Below are 17,959 nucleotides of genomic sequence, written 5' to 3' on the forward strand. Positions count from 1 at the left end.
ACTGCTGTCCTCTGTGCCCGCCGTGCCGAGTTGGGAAGATGGGGACGTGTGCGGTGCTGAGAGGGCAAGTGCAATGGGAGCGACGGATCCGCGCTGTCAGGGTGAAGAGAAGCGGCGCGGTTCTTCACGCGGGGCACGGGCAAGGGCGTCTTTGGGCTCAGCCTGCTCATAAATGGTGAGGGTCCTGATGCTGAAAGCCCTGTGGGGATTGGTTCTAGCATGAGCTGCTCTGCTTTACAAACACAGAGGCATTCTTCTGGAAAACTGCTGCAAGGTGGAAAAGATGGGAACACTTGGCAATATTCCTCCACTTCTGACCTTGGCATCTGTTCAGAGGAATTGATTCTAGATGTCCAGGTGCATTTAATCTTAGCAAATAGAAAACCTTTTCTAAATCTCACAGTGTTTATTCCCAAGGAAACAAAGGCACTGTTAGTTCCAGCTCTCCTTAATGTTTCTAGATGACAAACTTACTTGCCTTGCTAGGTATTCTCTTCTGGTCTCAGTCTCCTCTGAATGTATCTCCCTGTGCTTCCCTGTGTGCCTGCTGTCAAGCGGTCTCTCACTTCAAAGGATGCTGGAAATCAGTCTCTGTGCCAGCCACTTTGACTGTGGGCCTGCTGTTCTTTTCTTGTTGTTCCAGTTGCTGTTCCTGTTGATGTTAGCCAGCTGTCCACCAAGGGAGGGCTCAGAGCCCCAGACAGTGGGGCTGCCTTTTGTATCTCCTAGAAGGTGGGATCTCTGCTTTAAAGTGAACATCTTGCATTTTGTTTCCCTCAGGGAGAATGGTGAAGATGGAAAATCCTATTCTAAAATACATTGAACTGGAAAATATTGGCAGTGGGTGAGTCCAAGCAATGTTAATTGTACAAAACTATGCATCAGGTGTTTTGCTGGTGGAATAGGTATCAAGTGTAAAGTCAGACAAGCTGCAAATGTGTTCAGACGCTGGGCTTAGATTGTCAGTGCTGATCAGAATTTCTAAGTGTGCTCAGAAGGCATTGTCAAAGACATCTCCATGCTTCCAGTGTCCTGCAGGTCTTAGGCATTGACAGCACAGATCTCCTGTGTGGGCTGGCTTTCACTGCAAGATCTAAATGGCTTCTCTTTTCTCTGCTTCTGTTTTGTTTCTAGGACTTTTGGAGATGTTTGCAAAGCACTCGACACTGCCACAGGAGGAGAGGTAAATGTCAACAGCCCCTGCAGACTCTGCTGCACTCGAGGGCTTTCCCCTCTGGTGTGAGCTGTGGCTGGAGCTTTGGGCAGAGCTGTGCTGAAAAGGCACAAGAAGCACAGACTGGTGCCAGCCCACAAAACACATTTGGGACTTTGTCCTCCTCAGCTGCCGGAAGGAAGGCACGGAGGGCAGCGGTTCCTTTCAGAGAAGGACGCGCTCACTCGCTCTCTATTGCTAAAACAAAGGTGGTGCCTTCGAGCACCTCACTGCTCCTTGGGGCTACAGCTTCAGAGTCCTGAGTTCTCATTTCTGGCTGCCAGCAAATCCATCTGAAAGTTACTGGTAGTTCCTTAGCCACCTGCAGTTCTGCACTTGGGAACTGCACATAGGGAGAGATCTGCAAGGCGTCCCTGAAAGCCCTAAGCCCTGCCCATAGCCCAGGATGTATCCACAGAGTATTAAGGCAAGGATTACTTCTTCTGAGTCCCAAACGACGCAGCAGAGAGTGTGGTCAGAGGTTTGTGGGTGATAACTGAGACACCGCTGTTACCAAGTGCTCAAGGCAAAATGTCAGTGGCCCCACGTGTCCTGTAACTGGCTCCCAAGGGAGCAGAGAAATGGGCTGTTGGAATGTCAGTTCCTCATTACTGCAGTGCCTAATCACAAGGCAGTTTGGCACAGCTCAGCTGTATCATTGCAAAATCACTCGCTCCATGTGCCTTGTGGTCTCGTGCCACCAACCTCTCAAGTTACTGATTTTCAATGTCATTTTAGGTGGCCATCAAGAAAATACAGCTTCAAGGGCTGAGGAAGAACAAACTAAAAGTCAATGAACTCATGGTCATGAAGGTGAACAGGAATCCCAACCTGGTCAACTGTTTAGACAGGTGAGTTGTGCTTTTGTCCCATGAAAGTTTGTTCACCTACTGCAAACATGCAAGGAAAAATCCCACTTTGGTCACTGGTAGAAAATAGAGCTGTAATTATTGGCTAATTATTATTGCTCTTTTCATCTCCAGTGGATGGGAAGACATTGCATTTTGTCTGCATGAGTCTTTGCTGGCACATGGTATTTGAAAATTGTTCAAAAACCCGGATGAGTAGTTTCTTACTAAATCAATGATCTCTATATTCACAGCCACCACTTTGGTTTGGAGCTTGATTTTATTCAAGTGTCTTCTTACGTCTAGGTAAACTAACAAGGATTTCCCTTGGATTGTTGCCCCTGTTTTCCATTGCTATGCATGCCAGGAAGACTAGGTGCTTTTTTCCATAAACACCATGCATGAGAGGCTTTTTATCTGGGCTGTTACTAAACTGCACATTTTGCTTGCTGCCCATCTAAGACATCTCTTTTTTCGCAGCTGTACCTTTCTCCTTGAGACTGCACAGATGGCAAACAATGCACAGCCAAGAGGGAATGTCTATTCCTTTATTTTGTCTTTGTCTCAAAGGGACCTGAAAAGAAGAGTGAATCCGTAGTTTCCAAACAGCAACCTAGCCATGTACATTCATCTCCACGCCCTTGTGTCCTTCTTTCAGCTACCTTGTGGGTGAGGAACTGTCCCTGGTTATGGAGTACATGGATGGAGGCACTCTGAGCAATGTCATCAGCCAGACCTACCTGTCGGAAGATGAGATGGCAGCCATCAGTCGGGAGGTCAGCAATCCCAGCTGTGTTTCCAAGGGCTTGGACAGCATTGTCTGGGAAACAGGGCCTCAGAGCTGGAGTGATTTCCTGTGCCAAGCTTTGTTTCTGTGTGGCTGGTATTCTATGGGCAAGTAAAAGCATCTCAAGTGAAAGGCCTGCCAGTGCCCCTGCACTCCCTGTACTCAGTGCCAGTACTCTTATCTCCTGCTGTTGTATTCTCGCTCTGTCTCTTGTATTTTTATTTGCTGTTCTCCACCTTGCCTCTCTAAATGTTTGCCTGGAGTTTGTCTTCACTGCATTCCTTGCCTGTGAAAGCAAAGGTGCTGGTGGCAGGATTTGAAATGATCAGCAAAGAAAAAAGACTCATTTCTCCCAGTCCTCAGCTGAAAAGGATAGTAGTACAGCCAAAATGCTCTTTGCTTCAAGAAGGTGACTGGTGTGATACATCCAAGCCTGTGCTGAGGCCAGCAAGAAAATCTTTGTCATGCAGCCTCCCACCCAAAAGTGATCCGCTTCACACCAAAGGGAGGGACTTTTCCTTTTCAAACCCCTCCTTTGTCCTCTGCATGGAAAAAGCACTTCCACTGCAGCAGGAGTCATCCTGGCTGGTTTGCAGGGGACAGCCTACAACAGCAGGTGCTGTTGCTCTTTCAAAAGCTGTCGTGCCTTTCCTCAGAAAGGTCCTGCTCTGCAAGTGTTGGAGCAGCAAGCTCTTCCTCTCAGTGGCCATTACTGTTCTGCCATTACTCCCCATTCCCGTGGAGAGGGAATCTTTTAGGTTCTTTGTTTTCTTTCTTGTGGGATGAAATCACATCACTCATTTTTGCCCTCCTGTTTCTGTTTTCTCTCTCAGTGCCTGCAAGGACTGCAATTTCTTCATACAAACCATGTCATCCACCAAGATTTTAAGAGCAGAAATATCCTTCTCAGAACTGACGGCTCTGTCAAGCTGGGTCAGTAAATTCTTGGTCAGGTGCAGCGTTCCAGGGCTGTGGGTGTGGGGCTGCTTGGAGTGACTGCCAGCTCCCCAAAAATGGTGCTGGTGGCTGTGCAGGGACCCCTGCTGCGAGCTGAGGGCACAGTTGCAACGTGCACAGAGGTAGAAGGAACCACAAGCAGTCAAGAGTGGCCTTGCTCTGTGTGTGTCCCTTCCAGAGAGAGGGAGCTACAATCTAAAGCTTCAGGGGAATAAAGTCAACTGCTGTGAGCAGCATTGAGAAATTGGGGTTTTTTTGGAAGTGGCCAATTGCATACTCCCTTGGCTAAAGCCCCAAGGAAATTGAGTGTGGACAGTTCTCCAGGAGATTCAACAGCACATTCCTAGTCCGAGAGTGGGGAATTCTTTTGCTTGGTTTCCTAATTGGAGCTGGCTTTCATGGTTTGTTGTTTTCTCCACAGCTGACTTTGGCCTCTTTGCTCAGCTCAGCCCTGAGCAGGGCAGACGGAGCTCCGTGGCCGGCGCTGCTGGGTGGCTGGCGCCTGAAGTGGTGACAGGTCAACCATGTGGCCCCAAAGTGGACATATGGTCTCTGGGAATCGTGGGCATCGAAATGGTGGAACGAGAAGTTCCTTCCTGGAATGCAACTCCTGTCTTGGTAAGGTGCAAATACTCACTGATCCCACTGTCTTTCTCACCTGTCCCATGCTCTGTGTGCCATTGGACAAAATCCCATTGCCATCTGCTGGCACCACTTCCACCAAGGTCTCCTTCTAGAAATGCCCCTGCAACATATCAGCATCTGCTGTAGCTTTGGTTGTATCAGAAAGGGAAGTGGCAGTTCAGAAACCTAACCAGTTCAGAAACCTGCCATTTTGGCCTCCAGCCATGCCTGACATTTCTCACTTGTTTTTTGAACAATGTTGGAACTCTGTTTCTGAGGGACAAGAATTTTTCAGTGGAGAGGGTAGACATGTGAAAAACATCCTGAGCAATGGAGGTTAGACCTTCCCAGTTTCAATTTTATAGAAAACATAAGAAAAAAGGAAAATGAAAAGTAAACAAAAAAGAAAAAGAGAAAAAAAAAACCACTACCAAACCAATGCCCAAGCAGTTCTGCTTGCTTTTTCATTTTTTAAACACAGCTCTTCTCTTCCGTTCTGTAGCATCTTTTCCAAATCCTGTGGATCTTCAAAACTTTCAAGCTTTCAAGTCATCTGTACATTGCTCAGTCACAGATGTGGGTGGCCTGGATAAGTTTAGGATGTGTTTTTCTCCGACTGCAGTTAGAATTTTTTGCCAAACCCTTGGCTGTTTCTTGGTACTTTAACAAGTTGATGAGCTTGCAGGCAGGTGCCTGGGCTGGGATCCAACATGGGCAGTTGACACCGGTGCTGTGTTTCTTTACCACAGGAGCAGGGCCATCCCTGGCCTGCAGAGTTCTAATGACAGGGAGGGCTCCAGCTCCCCACCATGGCCAGTGGCTGAGCTCAGCTGAGAGTCAGGATAAAACCCTCTTTGTCACTTCTGGTGATGTGGGAAAAGGACAGAAAGCCACATAAATTATTTGTACACAAGGGGAGTGCATTGCCATTTCTGGCTTTGAAATTCTCCTTTGGCTTAAAGAGGATAATAGCAAAGTCTCTTTGGTCACCATCTATTTCAATGCCACGAGCACAGAGTTATCATGACAGTGGTGGGCATTTTTATGGAGACTCCAAGGCCTCTTGCCATTGTTATTTTTGCCTATTTGAGATGGATTCTGCAAGTTGAGGTTTGAATAGTTCCAAGTTGGTGTCTTATGTTTCTAAATACCCTCTTGCAAAAGCAGAATGAGCTCTCTCCCTCTGACTTGTCAGTGCGTTAGAGCTTGGTTCCACATGAACCACACTGGATAATGATCAGCCGATGTCTTGCCAATCTACACTGTAACTTCATAGCCTGAGGAGTATCAGAAAGACCTGCTGAGCTCCATGGACACTGTCAGCTGCATGGAAGTGAGCATCCTTGGCCTTGCTGAAGAAACTGGAGCTCAGCTTAGGTTAGATGCTCTTGAGCAGGAGAAAGGCTGGAATCCTCAGGGGTTTCCAGAGGCCTGCGTGCCCAGAGGGACTGAGTTCTGGGGAGCAGCTGGATGTTTCTGCACATCATGGAAAGGGATTGCCAGACAGCTCAAGCCTCACCACAGGCAAACACTCCCCAGCTCTTCTCAGGACACATTTGCTTTGGGTTTCAAGTTGTTCCCACTTGTCTGTCTGTGAAGATGCCCCTAAAACCACAAGGCAAGCCTCTCAGAACTGGTGTCAAATTTCCAGAAATGAAGAAAGGATGCCCAAACACAAGAAAGTTGCTAAGGCACTGATTTCTAGAGAGGAACTTAACCCCCTGTGCAGTTTCTTCTCACTGGGAAACATGCCTGAAACCTGGGCATGAGGGTCTAAAGGCCACAGAGTCTCTTCTGCTTCTTGTGCAGTGCTGCTGAAACACTCAGTGACCGTGTTTCTCTCCTAGCCCAAAGCAACATTCTCCACATCACCAAGCCAGAGCCTGGTGATGTGGAGAGCCTGCCAAAACCTCCCATTTGTTTCCTGGCACTTCCTGGGATGGGCCTACCATTCATGCATTGACTTGTGTAGCCAAATGGGTAGAGGGTGACCGTAGGGATGGAACCTCTCCTTCTGATTTGACCATGAAAAGCTTTTCTTTTCCATATAAGGAAAGCAGAAATTTTCAGACTGCTGAGAGACAGAGCTGCAGGTGGCTCCTGTGTGTCCCAGCAGGCGCTTTCATCCCAATACATTTGTGCATGCATCTTAATGTGTCTGTGTTGAAGATGAGATTCCCAATGTTTGTTTCCTTACCTGAGGAATACCTGGTGGATTTCCTTTCTTCCCTTCCAATTCCCATTGTTTTCAAGAACAAAGCAGAAAGCTTGATTGGTTTTGTTTTATGGCAGCTGTGCTTAAGTGACCAAGAAGCACTGCAGATACTTTTCATATCCTAACCCTTGGATACAGTAGAGTTAGTACAGCAAAGTCCTTCTTCCAAAACGCCTCTCAAGCTGATATGAATCCTCAGGGAAGGAAATGTGCTTGTGCTGATGTAGTTCCCACTAACTAGGTCAGCCAATGAAATCAGCTGCCAAGGCAAGATCTGCAGGACAGTGGGAAAGCTGTGGCTGCATCGGGGTTTGGGTTTTTGGTTGGTAAAGGAAAGTCATCTCTGGGTCTCTGCCAGGGCAGAAAGTGCCACTGCAGAGTGGAGCTTAATCAATGGGATCTGGGAGAGCAGTGACAGATGGGAAAGAAGCAGGTGGAGCCTGGTGTCTCCTTTTTCCCCAGCCTCACCTCCTGATAGCCACAGGAGGAAGACAAAAGCTGCAGCAGCCCAACCTATTTTCATCTTGCCTGCGTGACTTCCTGAGCTGCTGCCTGCAGAGAGACGAGGCGCGGCGCTGGTCTGCCAAGGAGCTCCTGCAGGTAAAATGTGAAGGGGCTGCAGGTGAAACAGGCTCTGAGCGATGGGCTCCTCCTCCACTCAAGCCCAAGGCAGCAGATGAGCTCCCTTCCTCTTCACCTCCATTCTTGGTGCTCTTCAAATGAAAACTGTGAGGAATCCTAGACTGGGCTGGGTGGCAGGGCCCTGTAAAGGTCCTGTGGTGCAAGTGTCCTGCAATGAGCAGGGACATCTTTAAAGAGATCAGGTTGCTCAGAGCCCTTTGCCACTGGAGCCAGAATGGTTGGAGGGATGGGGCACCTACAAGCTCTTGGGGCAAGCTGTGCCAGGGTTCCACCATGCTCCAAGTAAACAAGTTCTTCCTTACACCTACTCTGATTAGATGCCCTTTGTGTTTAATAATATTTGTCCATATCCTATTGTAACTGGCCCTGTAAAAATGATGTCCCCCACTTTCTTCAAAGCCACTCTGAAATCTTGGAAAATGGCAATAAAGTCTCCCTGGTGTCTGTTCTTCACAAAACTGAATAACTCTAGCTCCCTCCGCATTTCCTGAGAGGAGAGGTGCTCTGTCCTCTGACTGTTTCTGTCGCCCTCTTTTGTAATTTGGTGGAGGGCTCAGTTTTATCTAATGGCAAAAGAATTGAAGCAGAGCAATGCAGGGTACAGAGACATGAAATGGTGGTGGAGGAACCCAAGGAAGCCAGTCCCAGCTGAGCAGTCAGAGATTTGGCTGTGGGCAGGAGGGGCTGTGGGGGCTCACTCTGAGGGGCCCTGGTTTGTGCCCCCCAGCCCACCCTTAGAGGTTTCTGCCACGCAAACAGGGACAGCTGGGAGGGACTTGTCCCAGCCCCATCTGCTGCCTGGCACGCTCAAGCAGATGGGAACTGTGCCAGGGTTACTGCCAGGCTGTGTGGCAGAGAGGGAACTGCAGGGCCCAGTGCCACTGGGCTGGCCCTGCTGGGAAGGAAGGAGCCATCCAGCACACGAGGGGCAGGGCATGGAAAGGCAGACACTGCTTTCTGTCCCTGTGGGAATCAGCACAGTGCCTGTCTTTCAAAGGCAGGGACCCGTGTGAGCCATTGGAGTTTCCTGAAAGGAAGAAAACCCAGGGAGAGGAAGCACCATTTCTAGAGCACTGGCAGGGCAAAAATCCCAACAAGATAAAGAAACCTGAATAAATGGATGAGTGGGGTTCTGGGCCAGGTTTGCCTGTGATGGCAGGGTCCTACACATGACTACTGGATAGCAGATGGTCCCATTGCTCCTTTTTCTGGGTCTTTTTAGGACCCAGAGCGATCCCAACTGAGCCTGTGAAGCACTGAGCTTGGAAAGTGATGGTTCACTGTTCACTGTTCTTTGTCTTTTTGTTGTTTGTTTTTGGTTTATTTGTTTTGTTTTGGTTTTGGGTTTTTGTTTGTGTTTTGTTTTCTTTTTTGGTTTTGTTTCTGTATTTGTTTTATGGTTTTTTGGCCTTTTTTTTTTGTGAACAGCATCCATTTGTAACATCAGCTGAGGCTGCATCCACCCTGGCACTGCTCATCATCTCAGTGAAGAGGAGGATGGAGAAGCAAACAGCGCTATAATCACATCAGGACCATTTTCTCCATAGCCATCTTAGAGTAGGATTGTAGAGTAGGACTGTAGAGTAGGATTTAGAGTAGGATTTAGAGTAGGACTATGCGTGGAGAAAAGAAAAAAGACTCTGCACAATTTATTGAGAATCAAGGAGAAGCCATTTATTGTGCTTCTAAACATAGTTTATAATTAGTTCCTATCCTGTAGCTTTCTGTAGTCATGCATTGTTTGGTTGCATCTTTTTCTTAATCTAATTGGTAGATGCTGTAAGGGTCATTTTATTTGGGTTGCTACCCCTTTGTCTGTCAGCAACTCTTCTGCTTCTTCTTTCTGCTCGCAACATCACCTTTTTATCCACAAACTTGAATGCAGCTTTATTAAAAACCTGACTTAGTCCTAGAAGGTTAGTTAGTTTAGTTAGCTCCAGAAGGTTAGGCTGGTTGATTTAGTGCCTGTCCATTTTTCTGTAAATACCACCCTAGAGGATTATAGAGTAGGATTGTAAATAAATAAAGTTTCTGAAACTTTAACTCATCTGGAAGAATCCTTTCTTTCTTACCCTGTGAACAAGCTGAGCATTTCCTTCTGAGTTGTCAGCTGTCTCTTAAAGGTGCAATGGCTTCTTTGGTGTTGTGAAAAGTACATATTACAGGACAGGCTCTTCACAGATATTAATATAATAATAAATTAATATACTATATGTGTTATGTTGTCTTAGTTAGTAGTACTGTATTTTTTTAAGTAGTGTGGTATGTTGCGGTGCTATGTCATGGTTTGCCTCAGATACCCCAGGTTCCTCCCTGATCATTCCCTGCCAGGTGTGTCAATCATCCCTCCTTTCCACACCCTGACCCCTGCTGAGCGCTGTCTGTCAATCCTGGCATTCCAGAAGGGCGGCGAGTGATTGGCAGAATTCCAAAGATGCCCTCCCCTCCTGGAAGGACATTGGGCCATCCAGGTGTCCTCTGTCCCTTGACACTTCCCCGCCCCGTACCTGGTTGGTGATCCCCGTGTTCCCTCCCTGCCCCTCTGCCCCGGGTAAAAGAGCGAGCACACCATGCGGTTGGGAGTTCTCCTGGAGCCATTGCTGAATTCAGAGGCCTGTGGGCCAGGAATAAAGCTCTGGATAGAAACCCTCCATCAGAACCGACTCCTTTCCTTCACCTGGCCTTAAAGCTTCTCCACCAAAGGTAAAGCTGAGCTCCTGCATGCCTGGACTTGCCTCCAAGCGCCCAGCTGCAGCATCCAGCTAGCCAAAAGTGTCTCTGGGGTAAAATTCCACAGATGCTGCTATTTGGTCAGGCAGCAAAGGCCAGACAAGCTCATGTTCGTCCCGGCCAGCTATATTGGTAATTATTTCAGTGGTAAATAGAGTTTTAGATTATAACATTATGTAAAACATGGACTATGTGATGTAAGATACTTTTTTAACTAGCTCAAGAAAGGGATGGGGTAATCAAGAAATTCTTTCCCCAGAGATGACAGCAACAGAACACGAAAAGCCCCAAGGGAAGAATTCTTGCGTCCTTATTGGAAAAGACCAACTTTCTTCCACCTCCTTCCCGACTTAAAGGAGCCAACAGGGTTAAGGGGGAGAACTTGACAATAAGCAGAGAACACCCTTTGTTTGAAAAGAATTTATGCATCATGTATGAGATATATGAATATGCAACAGGCTATTGCTTTTAAGGGCTAATCCTTTGTTAGCCTGTGTACTTTCGGGGCATAATTGCCCAGGAGGCACCAGGACTGTCTGTATGTTTTTGTTTTTATTGTCCTTTACTGTTCTAACTCTGATTGTCCAAATGCTTATTATTCTAACTTCTATTACAATCTAAATAACTATTTTATTGCTACTAAACTGTTAAAATTTAAAAAGAAGGGATTGTTGTTTTTCTCAGTGTGCTTTGAAAGCTGGGAAGACTCTTCATTCATCATCTCCAGAGCAAACTGCCCTTGGCCAGAACACTGGCTCGTTTTGGTACATCTGTGACACTTCTAGTTGAGGCAGAAAGGGCAATGGCATTTGAAGGCAAAACCAAAGGAAGAATGGAGCAGCCCAAACATCTTGCGCAGATGCAGGCCTTTAGCTGTGACTGAAGAGCATTGGGGTTGCTGCCACTTGGAATTGTATCCCTAAATGCAATAATCTCTTTGGCTGGAGGAGAGCCTTGCGCAAGTGAGAAAGCAGAAAGATCAGAGAGGGTGCTCGGGAAGGTCTCCTGTGGCACAGAGCTGTCAGCGCCTGTGAGGTGAGAGCAGGCCCGGCCTTGCCTGGGCTGGAGCCCCAGCAGAGCCCCGGCAGAGGCCGGAGCAGCCTGAGCCCCGGCAGAGGCAGGCTGGAAGGAGGCCCTTGGAGCTGCAAGAGGCAGCAGCCGGGCCCTGGGTGCCTCTTGCTGGGAGTGGGCGAATCCTCCGCTCTCAGAGCCCAGGTGGCAGCTGGCTGCTCCCGAGGGGAAGCGCAGCCATGCTGGGCACAGCCCAGCCTGGAGGCATTGGCCGTCTGGAGTGTGCCCAGGAGCAGGGAAAGGCCAAGGGCAGCCGCGGGCCGCTGGGCTGCCTGAGGATTCCTCCTCTTCTGCCGGCTGCCCTGCAACTCCTGGCAAAGGCCAGCAGTGTGTGCAGCACTCTGGGCACCGGGGCAGGGAGCCGGGCTGCTCGGCAGGCTGGAGCACAGGGCAGCTCCTTCAGGCCCGGCACTTGTGCCAGGAGAAGCGAGGCCAGCATGAGGCAGGGACAGCTTGGCAGGGCCCATCTGCAGGAGCCAGAGCCTCACGCAGCTCTGGGAGGAAGCGCCTGCAATCCTGCAGTTCTGCTCTGAGCCAGAGCAAAGGTGTGAGATGCAGAGTGATTGGCAGAAATATTCAGGCCCACCAGGCCAGCCTGCTTTGTGCTCTCTGGCACACAGCAAGCGCTGTGCAATGCAGCTCTGAGCTGCTGGGAGAGAGGCAGTCAGGGATGTGCCTGAGGTGTGTCAAGGGGTTAGCTGAAAATGTAATTAGGATAATTGAAAAGTGCAGATGGGTCGAGGGGCCAGCTGGGAATACAATTGGGATGGTAGGAGACTGCATATTTTAGTTAAGATTTTAAAATGAGGTAAGAAACTAAGTTGGTAATACAGCTAGAAGAAATCACATACCTTAGTTAAAGAATACCAAATATATTAAGAACATAAAGCTAGGAGTGATAGGGATAGAGGAAGCAATTGTGAAGAAGCAGAGACCATAGAAATACCTTGCCTTAAGAATAACTGAACAGTTAGGAGAGGCTTGGACCATGGGCAGGTCCAAAGGTCTTCCCAGCTGGCCATGGGAAAGAGTTCATCATGAGGAAGACGGCTTTCTTCCTCCCATACAACCACTCCCTCATTTCAAAATCCCACCAACCCAGTTAAGGGAGTACAATTGCACAGCTGTAATAGATATTCAGCTGATAAAAAAGCGAAGCAGGCAGGTAAGAATTATGTATTATGGGTCCTTAGAAACCTAATGTAAAACCTTTTCTGTAGAAATAGAGAGCAGGAGTCTGCAGCTCCTTGCACGTGTCTTTGAAAACTAGTTCACATGTGTCCAGCGCTGCAATAAATACCCTTCTTTTCTACTATAATTAGTTGAAGAGTCATCTGTCCATGCTTCAAGGGTTATGGTGGAGTAGTGAACTGATTTGGAAGGGAGCAGAAGAGTTTCAGCAGGCAATTTTTGGAAGAGATGGAAGGCTCTTGTGACTGAAGGGAAAGCTATTTGGAATAGAGTAATGATCCCAAAGTCCATACAATTGTATCTTTCTGTCTGAATTTAAATCAGAATGCTTATAGATAGCTTCATGCAATTTGTCTACAAATTTATCAAAGTCTTCATTCTTTCTTTGATAGATCTGTGTAAAAGATTTAGTGTGTAACCCATCTGGAAGTGCAAGGACAGCATTATATGCTAGTTGTTGGCTCATCTGCAAGACTTGATCAATGCTCTGAGCCTGGGCAGTGGCAGTAGCCCAGCGCCCCTTGCCAAGTAACTGTTGTGCTGTTAAACCATACAGAGGATCACCCTGCACTCCAGGTCTTGCTGCTTCTTGAGCACACTTTTCCTCCCAGCTTTTATGAAACATCACCTGCTGATAGGGTGGCATTCTAAGTCATATCATGGTATGCACATCAGCTGGAATTAATGTGTTAGATGGAAAAATATACTGCAGAAGTGACTGTGCAAGTTGGGATTTTCAACTAAATTGTGAAACTGCCACTCTCAACTTTTCTAAAATCTTCCAATCGAAAGGTTTTCAACCTCTACTTGCAGCATTAGTTACTACAGGAAAAGCTTCTACATCATTGGAGAGAAAAGTCCCTTCTACAATAGCTTCTGGAATAACTTTTTTCTACTTTCATTTCTGAGCTGCTTCTATTTCAGGGTCACATTCCAATTCTAATTCCACATTCTTTGCAGCATGAGAGGGAAGATTTTGTTTAACTGGCTCGAATGCTGGCTCAGAGACAGAATGGCGGAGTTTTTGCAAGACAATGGCCATATTCAGCCGATGCACAATCCAGCCTGCTTGTAATAATGGACAATGTACACCTTCACAAAGAACGAATTATGGACATGTTCAGAATTGGGGTCGGTATATCCTTGAAAAAGATACAAGAAGAAGAGTCATCAGGACTCAGCAAGTTTGTCAGCAAGCTTGGCAAAGTGAGACATGGGTGGGCCAGACAACCACAGCAAGATGCATAAAAAATTAGATGATCCAATCAGAATTCTAATTAAGATGTGTGAACACCTAGGATTAACCAATCATGTATTAGCTAGAGACGTGTGGATAGCAGAGACTTTTTTTAAACAGAGTCTTTTAAAGGATAATAAATTTGGCTTCACTAGATCATATTGTTTACGGTGTGATGTCCCAGAACCTCCACGCCCTGCAGCCTGTTCCCGCAGGAGGCTCTGGTGAGCCCCTTCCAGGATGCTCCGCTGTGCACGCAGCCCTTCTCCTGCCCGCCCAAAACGCTCCTGGGACAGCAGGACACAAGCTGGCCGGCTCTGGGCTCAGCACATCCCAAACAGAAGGGCAGGAAGACGCAGCGGCTGTTTTGCAGCCCTGCCCAAGAGAGGTGGGAAGGGTCTCCTCCCTCTGGTCTCACTTGGTTGGGTTTCTGACTGGGCCTGAGGCAGGGGCTGCCATTGCTCACTGTGGGGAGACCAGAGTTGCCAGAAGCACACCGAAGGTGCAGGCACTGCCTGACAGCGCTGCAGCCACTGGGACCGTCGCGCCTCCGAGTCTCAGCCACTCCCTGCTGCTGCTGCTGCTGCTTTTAGGCACACCCAGAGCTCACTGTTAGGCCACGACGCTCTCTGCTTCTGCCCTCTTCCTGTCCCTGTGTAGGGATGGAGCACTGCTGTGCTTTCAGGAAGCTCTCTGTGAAACCTTCCAGCATTGCTTTGCCCTTGGTGGATGCCTGCCATGGAATCCCGCACAGCTGGGTTCACAGCATTTTCAAGCTGGCTCTTCTAAAACCCAGGGTCCTTGTCCCCTTCAGTGTGCTCAGCACGCCCTTTAACTCCACGGTGCTGTGCAGCTGGAGCAGCAGGACAGGCACCTTTGCAGCCTGACTGCCCTTGTTCCTCTCTGCCCATGCCCGGAACACAGCAGACAGGAGAAGGGCAGCAGGGCCCTGCGTGTCCCCAGGCTCAGGATTTGCGTCGCTTCAGCTACATGGAGACACGGGTCAAGTGAAAAACCCAAACTGTTCATTAAGGGAAAGCGAAGGTAAGGGGTGAGCTGGGAGGCAGAAAAGGGGATGGGCAGGGCCTGAGGGCTGCAGGGAGGGGGCTGCCAACAGGGAGAGAGATGGCAGGAGCTGCTGGAGCTTCCCACAGGCTCAGCTCTGAGCAGCCAGAGCCGTGCCTGGAGCTCCAGCTGGTCCGTCCTGTTCTGCAGGTGCTCCCATCTTCAATGGGCACTTGAAATCGTTGATGGACTCTGGTACATCTGATCCATCAGACAAAGTCCTGCAGATCTTCCTTCAAAGATCAGCTGAAGCAGTTTGCTCAGGCACGATGGACTCTCATCTTCCTTCAGGGTTTGAAGAGCTGGAAGAGAGAGGAACAGAGCCAAGGTCAGAGGCCAGATTGAGGAAATCCAAGGAAAGCCTCCTGCCAGGGCCATCCCAGCCGGCTGCAGCAGCCCGGGCGCGGCTCTCACTGTAGCCGGGCAGCAGCTGGGCCGGGGACAGGGAGGGGCGCGGGGCTGCTGGCTCACCCATGAACCTGAGGGCTGCCTCTCGCAGGGTCCTCTGTGGGCTCTTGGCTGCTCGGCTCTCGTCCTGCAGCAGCTGTGGGGAGCGCCAGCAGGGAATGCTCGGCACAGGCTCAGCCCCTCGGCCGGGCTCTCCCTCCCCCAGCACAGGGCGAGCCGGCCGGCACGGCCCAGGGCAGGGAGCAGCAGGGTGGGCGCAGGCTGGCGGGCCCTGCTGCGGTGCTGGGCAGGGCCACAGCTGCCGGCCCCCTGCACCGAGCACCGGGGCAGGGCTCGAGCTCCCGGGCTGTCCTTACCAGGCTCTCAGCAAACTTAATCCGCCACGCCTTCATCAGCAGCTCCTCAAGGTCCCTCCTCCTCAGGAAGCGTGCCGCACAAAGCAGGGCTTGGAAAGAGGCCTGGAGAGCGGCAGAGAGCTGCAGCTGGCACCAGAGCCTAGGGCACAGGACTTGTGTCGCTGTGCCACGGCCATGGGGAGGCTGGAGCTGTGCCAGGGCAGAAGGCGGCCAAGGCCCCTGCCAGGGTTGTGGCACCGTCACACAAAACCTCACCTTGGCCACGTGCAGGTTCTCATCGTGCCAGCGCAAGAATAGAGGGAGCAGGCTCTGGTTCACAAATGTCGTGAGAAGCTCTTCCCCCTCTTCCACTACCAGCTCCATCACCTTGCAAAAGAGCTGAATGGAGAGCAGCTGCACGTGGCTGTTGTCCTGGAAGGAAAGGAAAAGACCTCAGCACCAGCTACTCCAGGCCCGTTGACGCAAAGGCCCAGAACTGCACAGAGCACAGTTTCCAGGTAGCATCCAGTGCCCTTGGCTGGGGGCACAGAGCCTTACGTTCTCAAAATGTGGCAGGAGGGACTCAGCCAGCTTCAGGGTGGTGACACTGGGTAGCAGGAGGTCATTGTCCTGGAGCACATGTGTGAGCACACAGAGGCTCATCCAGACCACCTCTGCATCTGGATCAGCCAGCTGCTCCACCAGGTGTGGATAGAGGCAGCATATTCCTCCGGCCTGTGCGCAAGACCAGGCTGTGCTGTGAAGCCGTGAATGGCCGCAGCACCAACAGCTGCTTGGGGCACTGGGGCAGCTGAAGCAGGAGGCAGGAGAGTTGGGAGCAGCTGCCTCTGCTGCCAAAGGCCAGCCAAGCCCAGAGGTCTGCGTTGCCCAGCCCCACACTGCCAGCGTGGCTTCAGCCACTGCCCCCTTCTCACCAGCGAGGGCTCCTTGCTGAGCACCACGAGGCCTCTGAGCGCCAGGCGCAGCCTGTCCCTGCACTGGCTCAGCAGGTGCCTGGATACCACCAGCAGGGCACTGGGACCATGTTTGCTCAGGTCCAGACACTCCAGGAGCTGAAAGGCACAGGGCAGTGACGGTGGAGCTGGCCGGCAGGAGCCCGGAGCCTCACAGGGCTGGGCCAAAGCAGCAGCAGTGGGTGCGGGCAGCCTCCCAGGCGGCTGCAGCTACGAGAGGCCTGAGAGCTGGCAGGCAGCTCAGCCAGGCAGCGCTGGCCATCAGGCTCACCTCCACAAAGAACGCCAGGGCAGGCAGATCCCAGCAGGGCTGCTTCCCGACGAGCAGGCTGAGCAGGTGTGAGGCCATGTGGGGACACAACGGGCTCAAGCCACGGCGCATCTCCCTGGCAGGGGAAAAGGCACCAAGGCTTTGAGCCGGGTGGGCAGACCTCTCCCAGGCGTGGTCTCACAGAGGTGTGATCTTTCCCCAGCACTCTGCAAGGGGACATGGGGCCCTTGGGAGGCAGCTGCTGCTGGGCATCCTCCTCTCCCAGCCTTTTCCAGTCTGCTCGGCCCTCCATCGCTGACAAGGCCCTCTCGCTTACAGCGCCAGGGACTGTGTGGGGCACTCTGGGCAGGGGGCACAAATGCTGACGGTGGCGGTGGGGAGTAGGGGATCTCACCTGGCCAGCAGACCCGCTGCATAGTGCTGGGTGTCGGCACAGAGCAGCTTCTCCCAGACCCGCTTGTTCTCCAGAGCCACCAGCTTCTTGTCAAAGCCCAGGCGGGAGAGCAGAGCCTTCATGGTCTGCACTGCAAACCTGCGTGCCGAGCAAAGGCCAGGTCACTCTGGGAGTGCTGGCCCTGGCCATGAGGGCGTCGGAAGGACAGGGAGACTGGCACCTGTGGGGATGGCAGGGAAGGCCGTGTTCTTCTTGGCAAGCTCTCCAGAATCTCCCAGTTTCAACATCCCCTGGCATCTGCTCTGTGGTGGTGAAAATTTGCAATAGCAGAGCCACAAACAGTTGGGGAGAATGAAGCAGAATGGCACAGTGCCACTCACACATGGGGGCAATCCTCCAAAGCACCAGAGTTGCCTGCAAGAGCCAAAGCAGCCCGAGGCAGCGTTCAGTGCCAGGGTGTCCATGAGGCAGGGCCCGAAGGGAGACGCAGGGGGAGCACGCGGCCTGCTGCCCCTGAGCCTGCCCCTAGGCCAGCTTTGAGCCCAGGCACGGAGCTGCAGGCTAGGGAGAGCAGGGAGAGCTGCTAGAGAGGCAACCAGGAGGGCGAGCAAAGATCAGCTCCAGAAACTCACAGCCAGGGCAAAGACAGCCTTGTCTCCACAGGAGAAGCTGCTATAGGGCGGCTGCTCCTCCATGGCAGAGAGCAGCGCTGGAAGCACCTCCTGGGCGGCCACTCCGGATGTGCCGATGGCTCTCCACATCAGCATGGTGGCTCTGTGTGAGCAGAGCTGTGCGTCAGCACCGTGCCCCGTGTGGCTGCGTGGGGCCGGGTGACAGAGCCCCGGTGCCCTGAGGGGCAGGGAGGGAGCATGGCAGAGCCTCAGAAAACAGAGGGGCCCGAGGCTCCTGCAGCTCTCCACCTGTCTGGCAGAGCCCACTGGACAGGCTGTACAGGGTGAGGGGCCCTACGGGCTGGTGAGCACCGAGCTCTCGAGGC

General features: G+C 51.0%; 2 protein-coding genes and 1 long non-coding RNA gene across 3 annotated transcripts in view; 1 reads left to right on the forward strand and 2 right to left on the reverse strand.

Annotated features, from left to right (window-relative positions):
- Positions 1-2,827, reverse strand: part of LOC141726556 (serine/threonine-protein kinase pim-1-like) — a 37,420-nt gene extending 34,593 nt beyond the window's left edge. The window contains exon 1 of the mRNA XM_074531483.1: positions 2,802-2,827. Coding sequence (XP_074387584.1) covers positions 2,802-2,827 — 26 coding nt within the window. The remainder of the gene's footprint in view (positions 1-2,801) is intronic.
- An 809-nt stretch (positions 2,828-3,636) lies between these two features.
- On the forward strand, positions 3,637-9,830 carry LOC141726581 (uncharacterized). Its single transcript, XR_012577710.1, has 3 exons — positions 3,637-3,781; positions 4,227-4,423; positions 8,715-9,830. It is a non-coding gene; the product is annotated as an uncharacterized LOC141726581 (long non-coding RNA).
- A 3,743-nt stretch (positions 9,831-13,573) lies between these two features.
- On the reverse strand, positions 13,574-17,084 carry LOC141726557 (uncharacterized). The gene is made up of 6 exons (XM_074531484.1): positions 17,022-17,084; positions 15,882-16,058; positions 15,600-15,755; positions 15,345-15,446; positions 15,052-15,124; positions 13,574-14,882 (listed from the first exon to the last, which is right to left on the reverse strand). Exons 1-6 carry the CDS (start codon positions 17,082-17,084, stop codon positions 14,743-14,745), a joined length of 711 nt encoding a protein of 236 aa, XP_074387585.1. The 3' UTR covers positions 13,574-14,742.
- Between the last annotated feature and the right edge of the window lie 875 nt (positions 17,085-17,959).

This window comes from Zonotrichia albicollis, chromosome 36 (genome assembly GCF_047830755.1).
Source record: "Zonotrichia albicollis isolate bZonAlb1 chromosome 36, bZonAlb1.hap1, whole genome shotgun sequence".
Taxonomy (NCBI): domain Eukaryota; kingdom Metazoa; phylum Chordata; class Aves; order Passeriformes; family Passerellidae; genus Zonotrichia; species Zonotrichia albicollis.

Bases quoted from the DNA above. Each gene is read 5' to 3' on its own strand.
- LOC141726557 (XM_074531484.1), bottom strand. From the start codon at position 17,084: ATGAAGGCTCTGCTCTCCCGCCTGGGCTTTGACAAGAAGCTGGTGGCT. The intron at 16,059-17,021 runs GTCTGGGAGAAG...TCTTGCGCACAG, and splicing joins TGGCTCTGGAGAACAAGCGG to GCCGGAGGAATATGCTGCCT. The intron at 15,756-15,881 runs GTAAGGCTCTGT...CTTTCCTTCCAG, and splicing joins TCCTGCCACATTTTGAGAAC to GACAACAGCCACGTGCAGCT.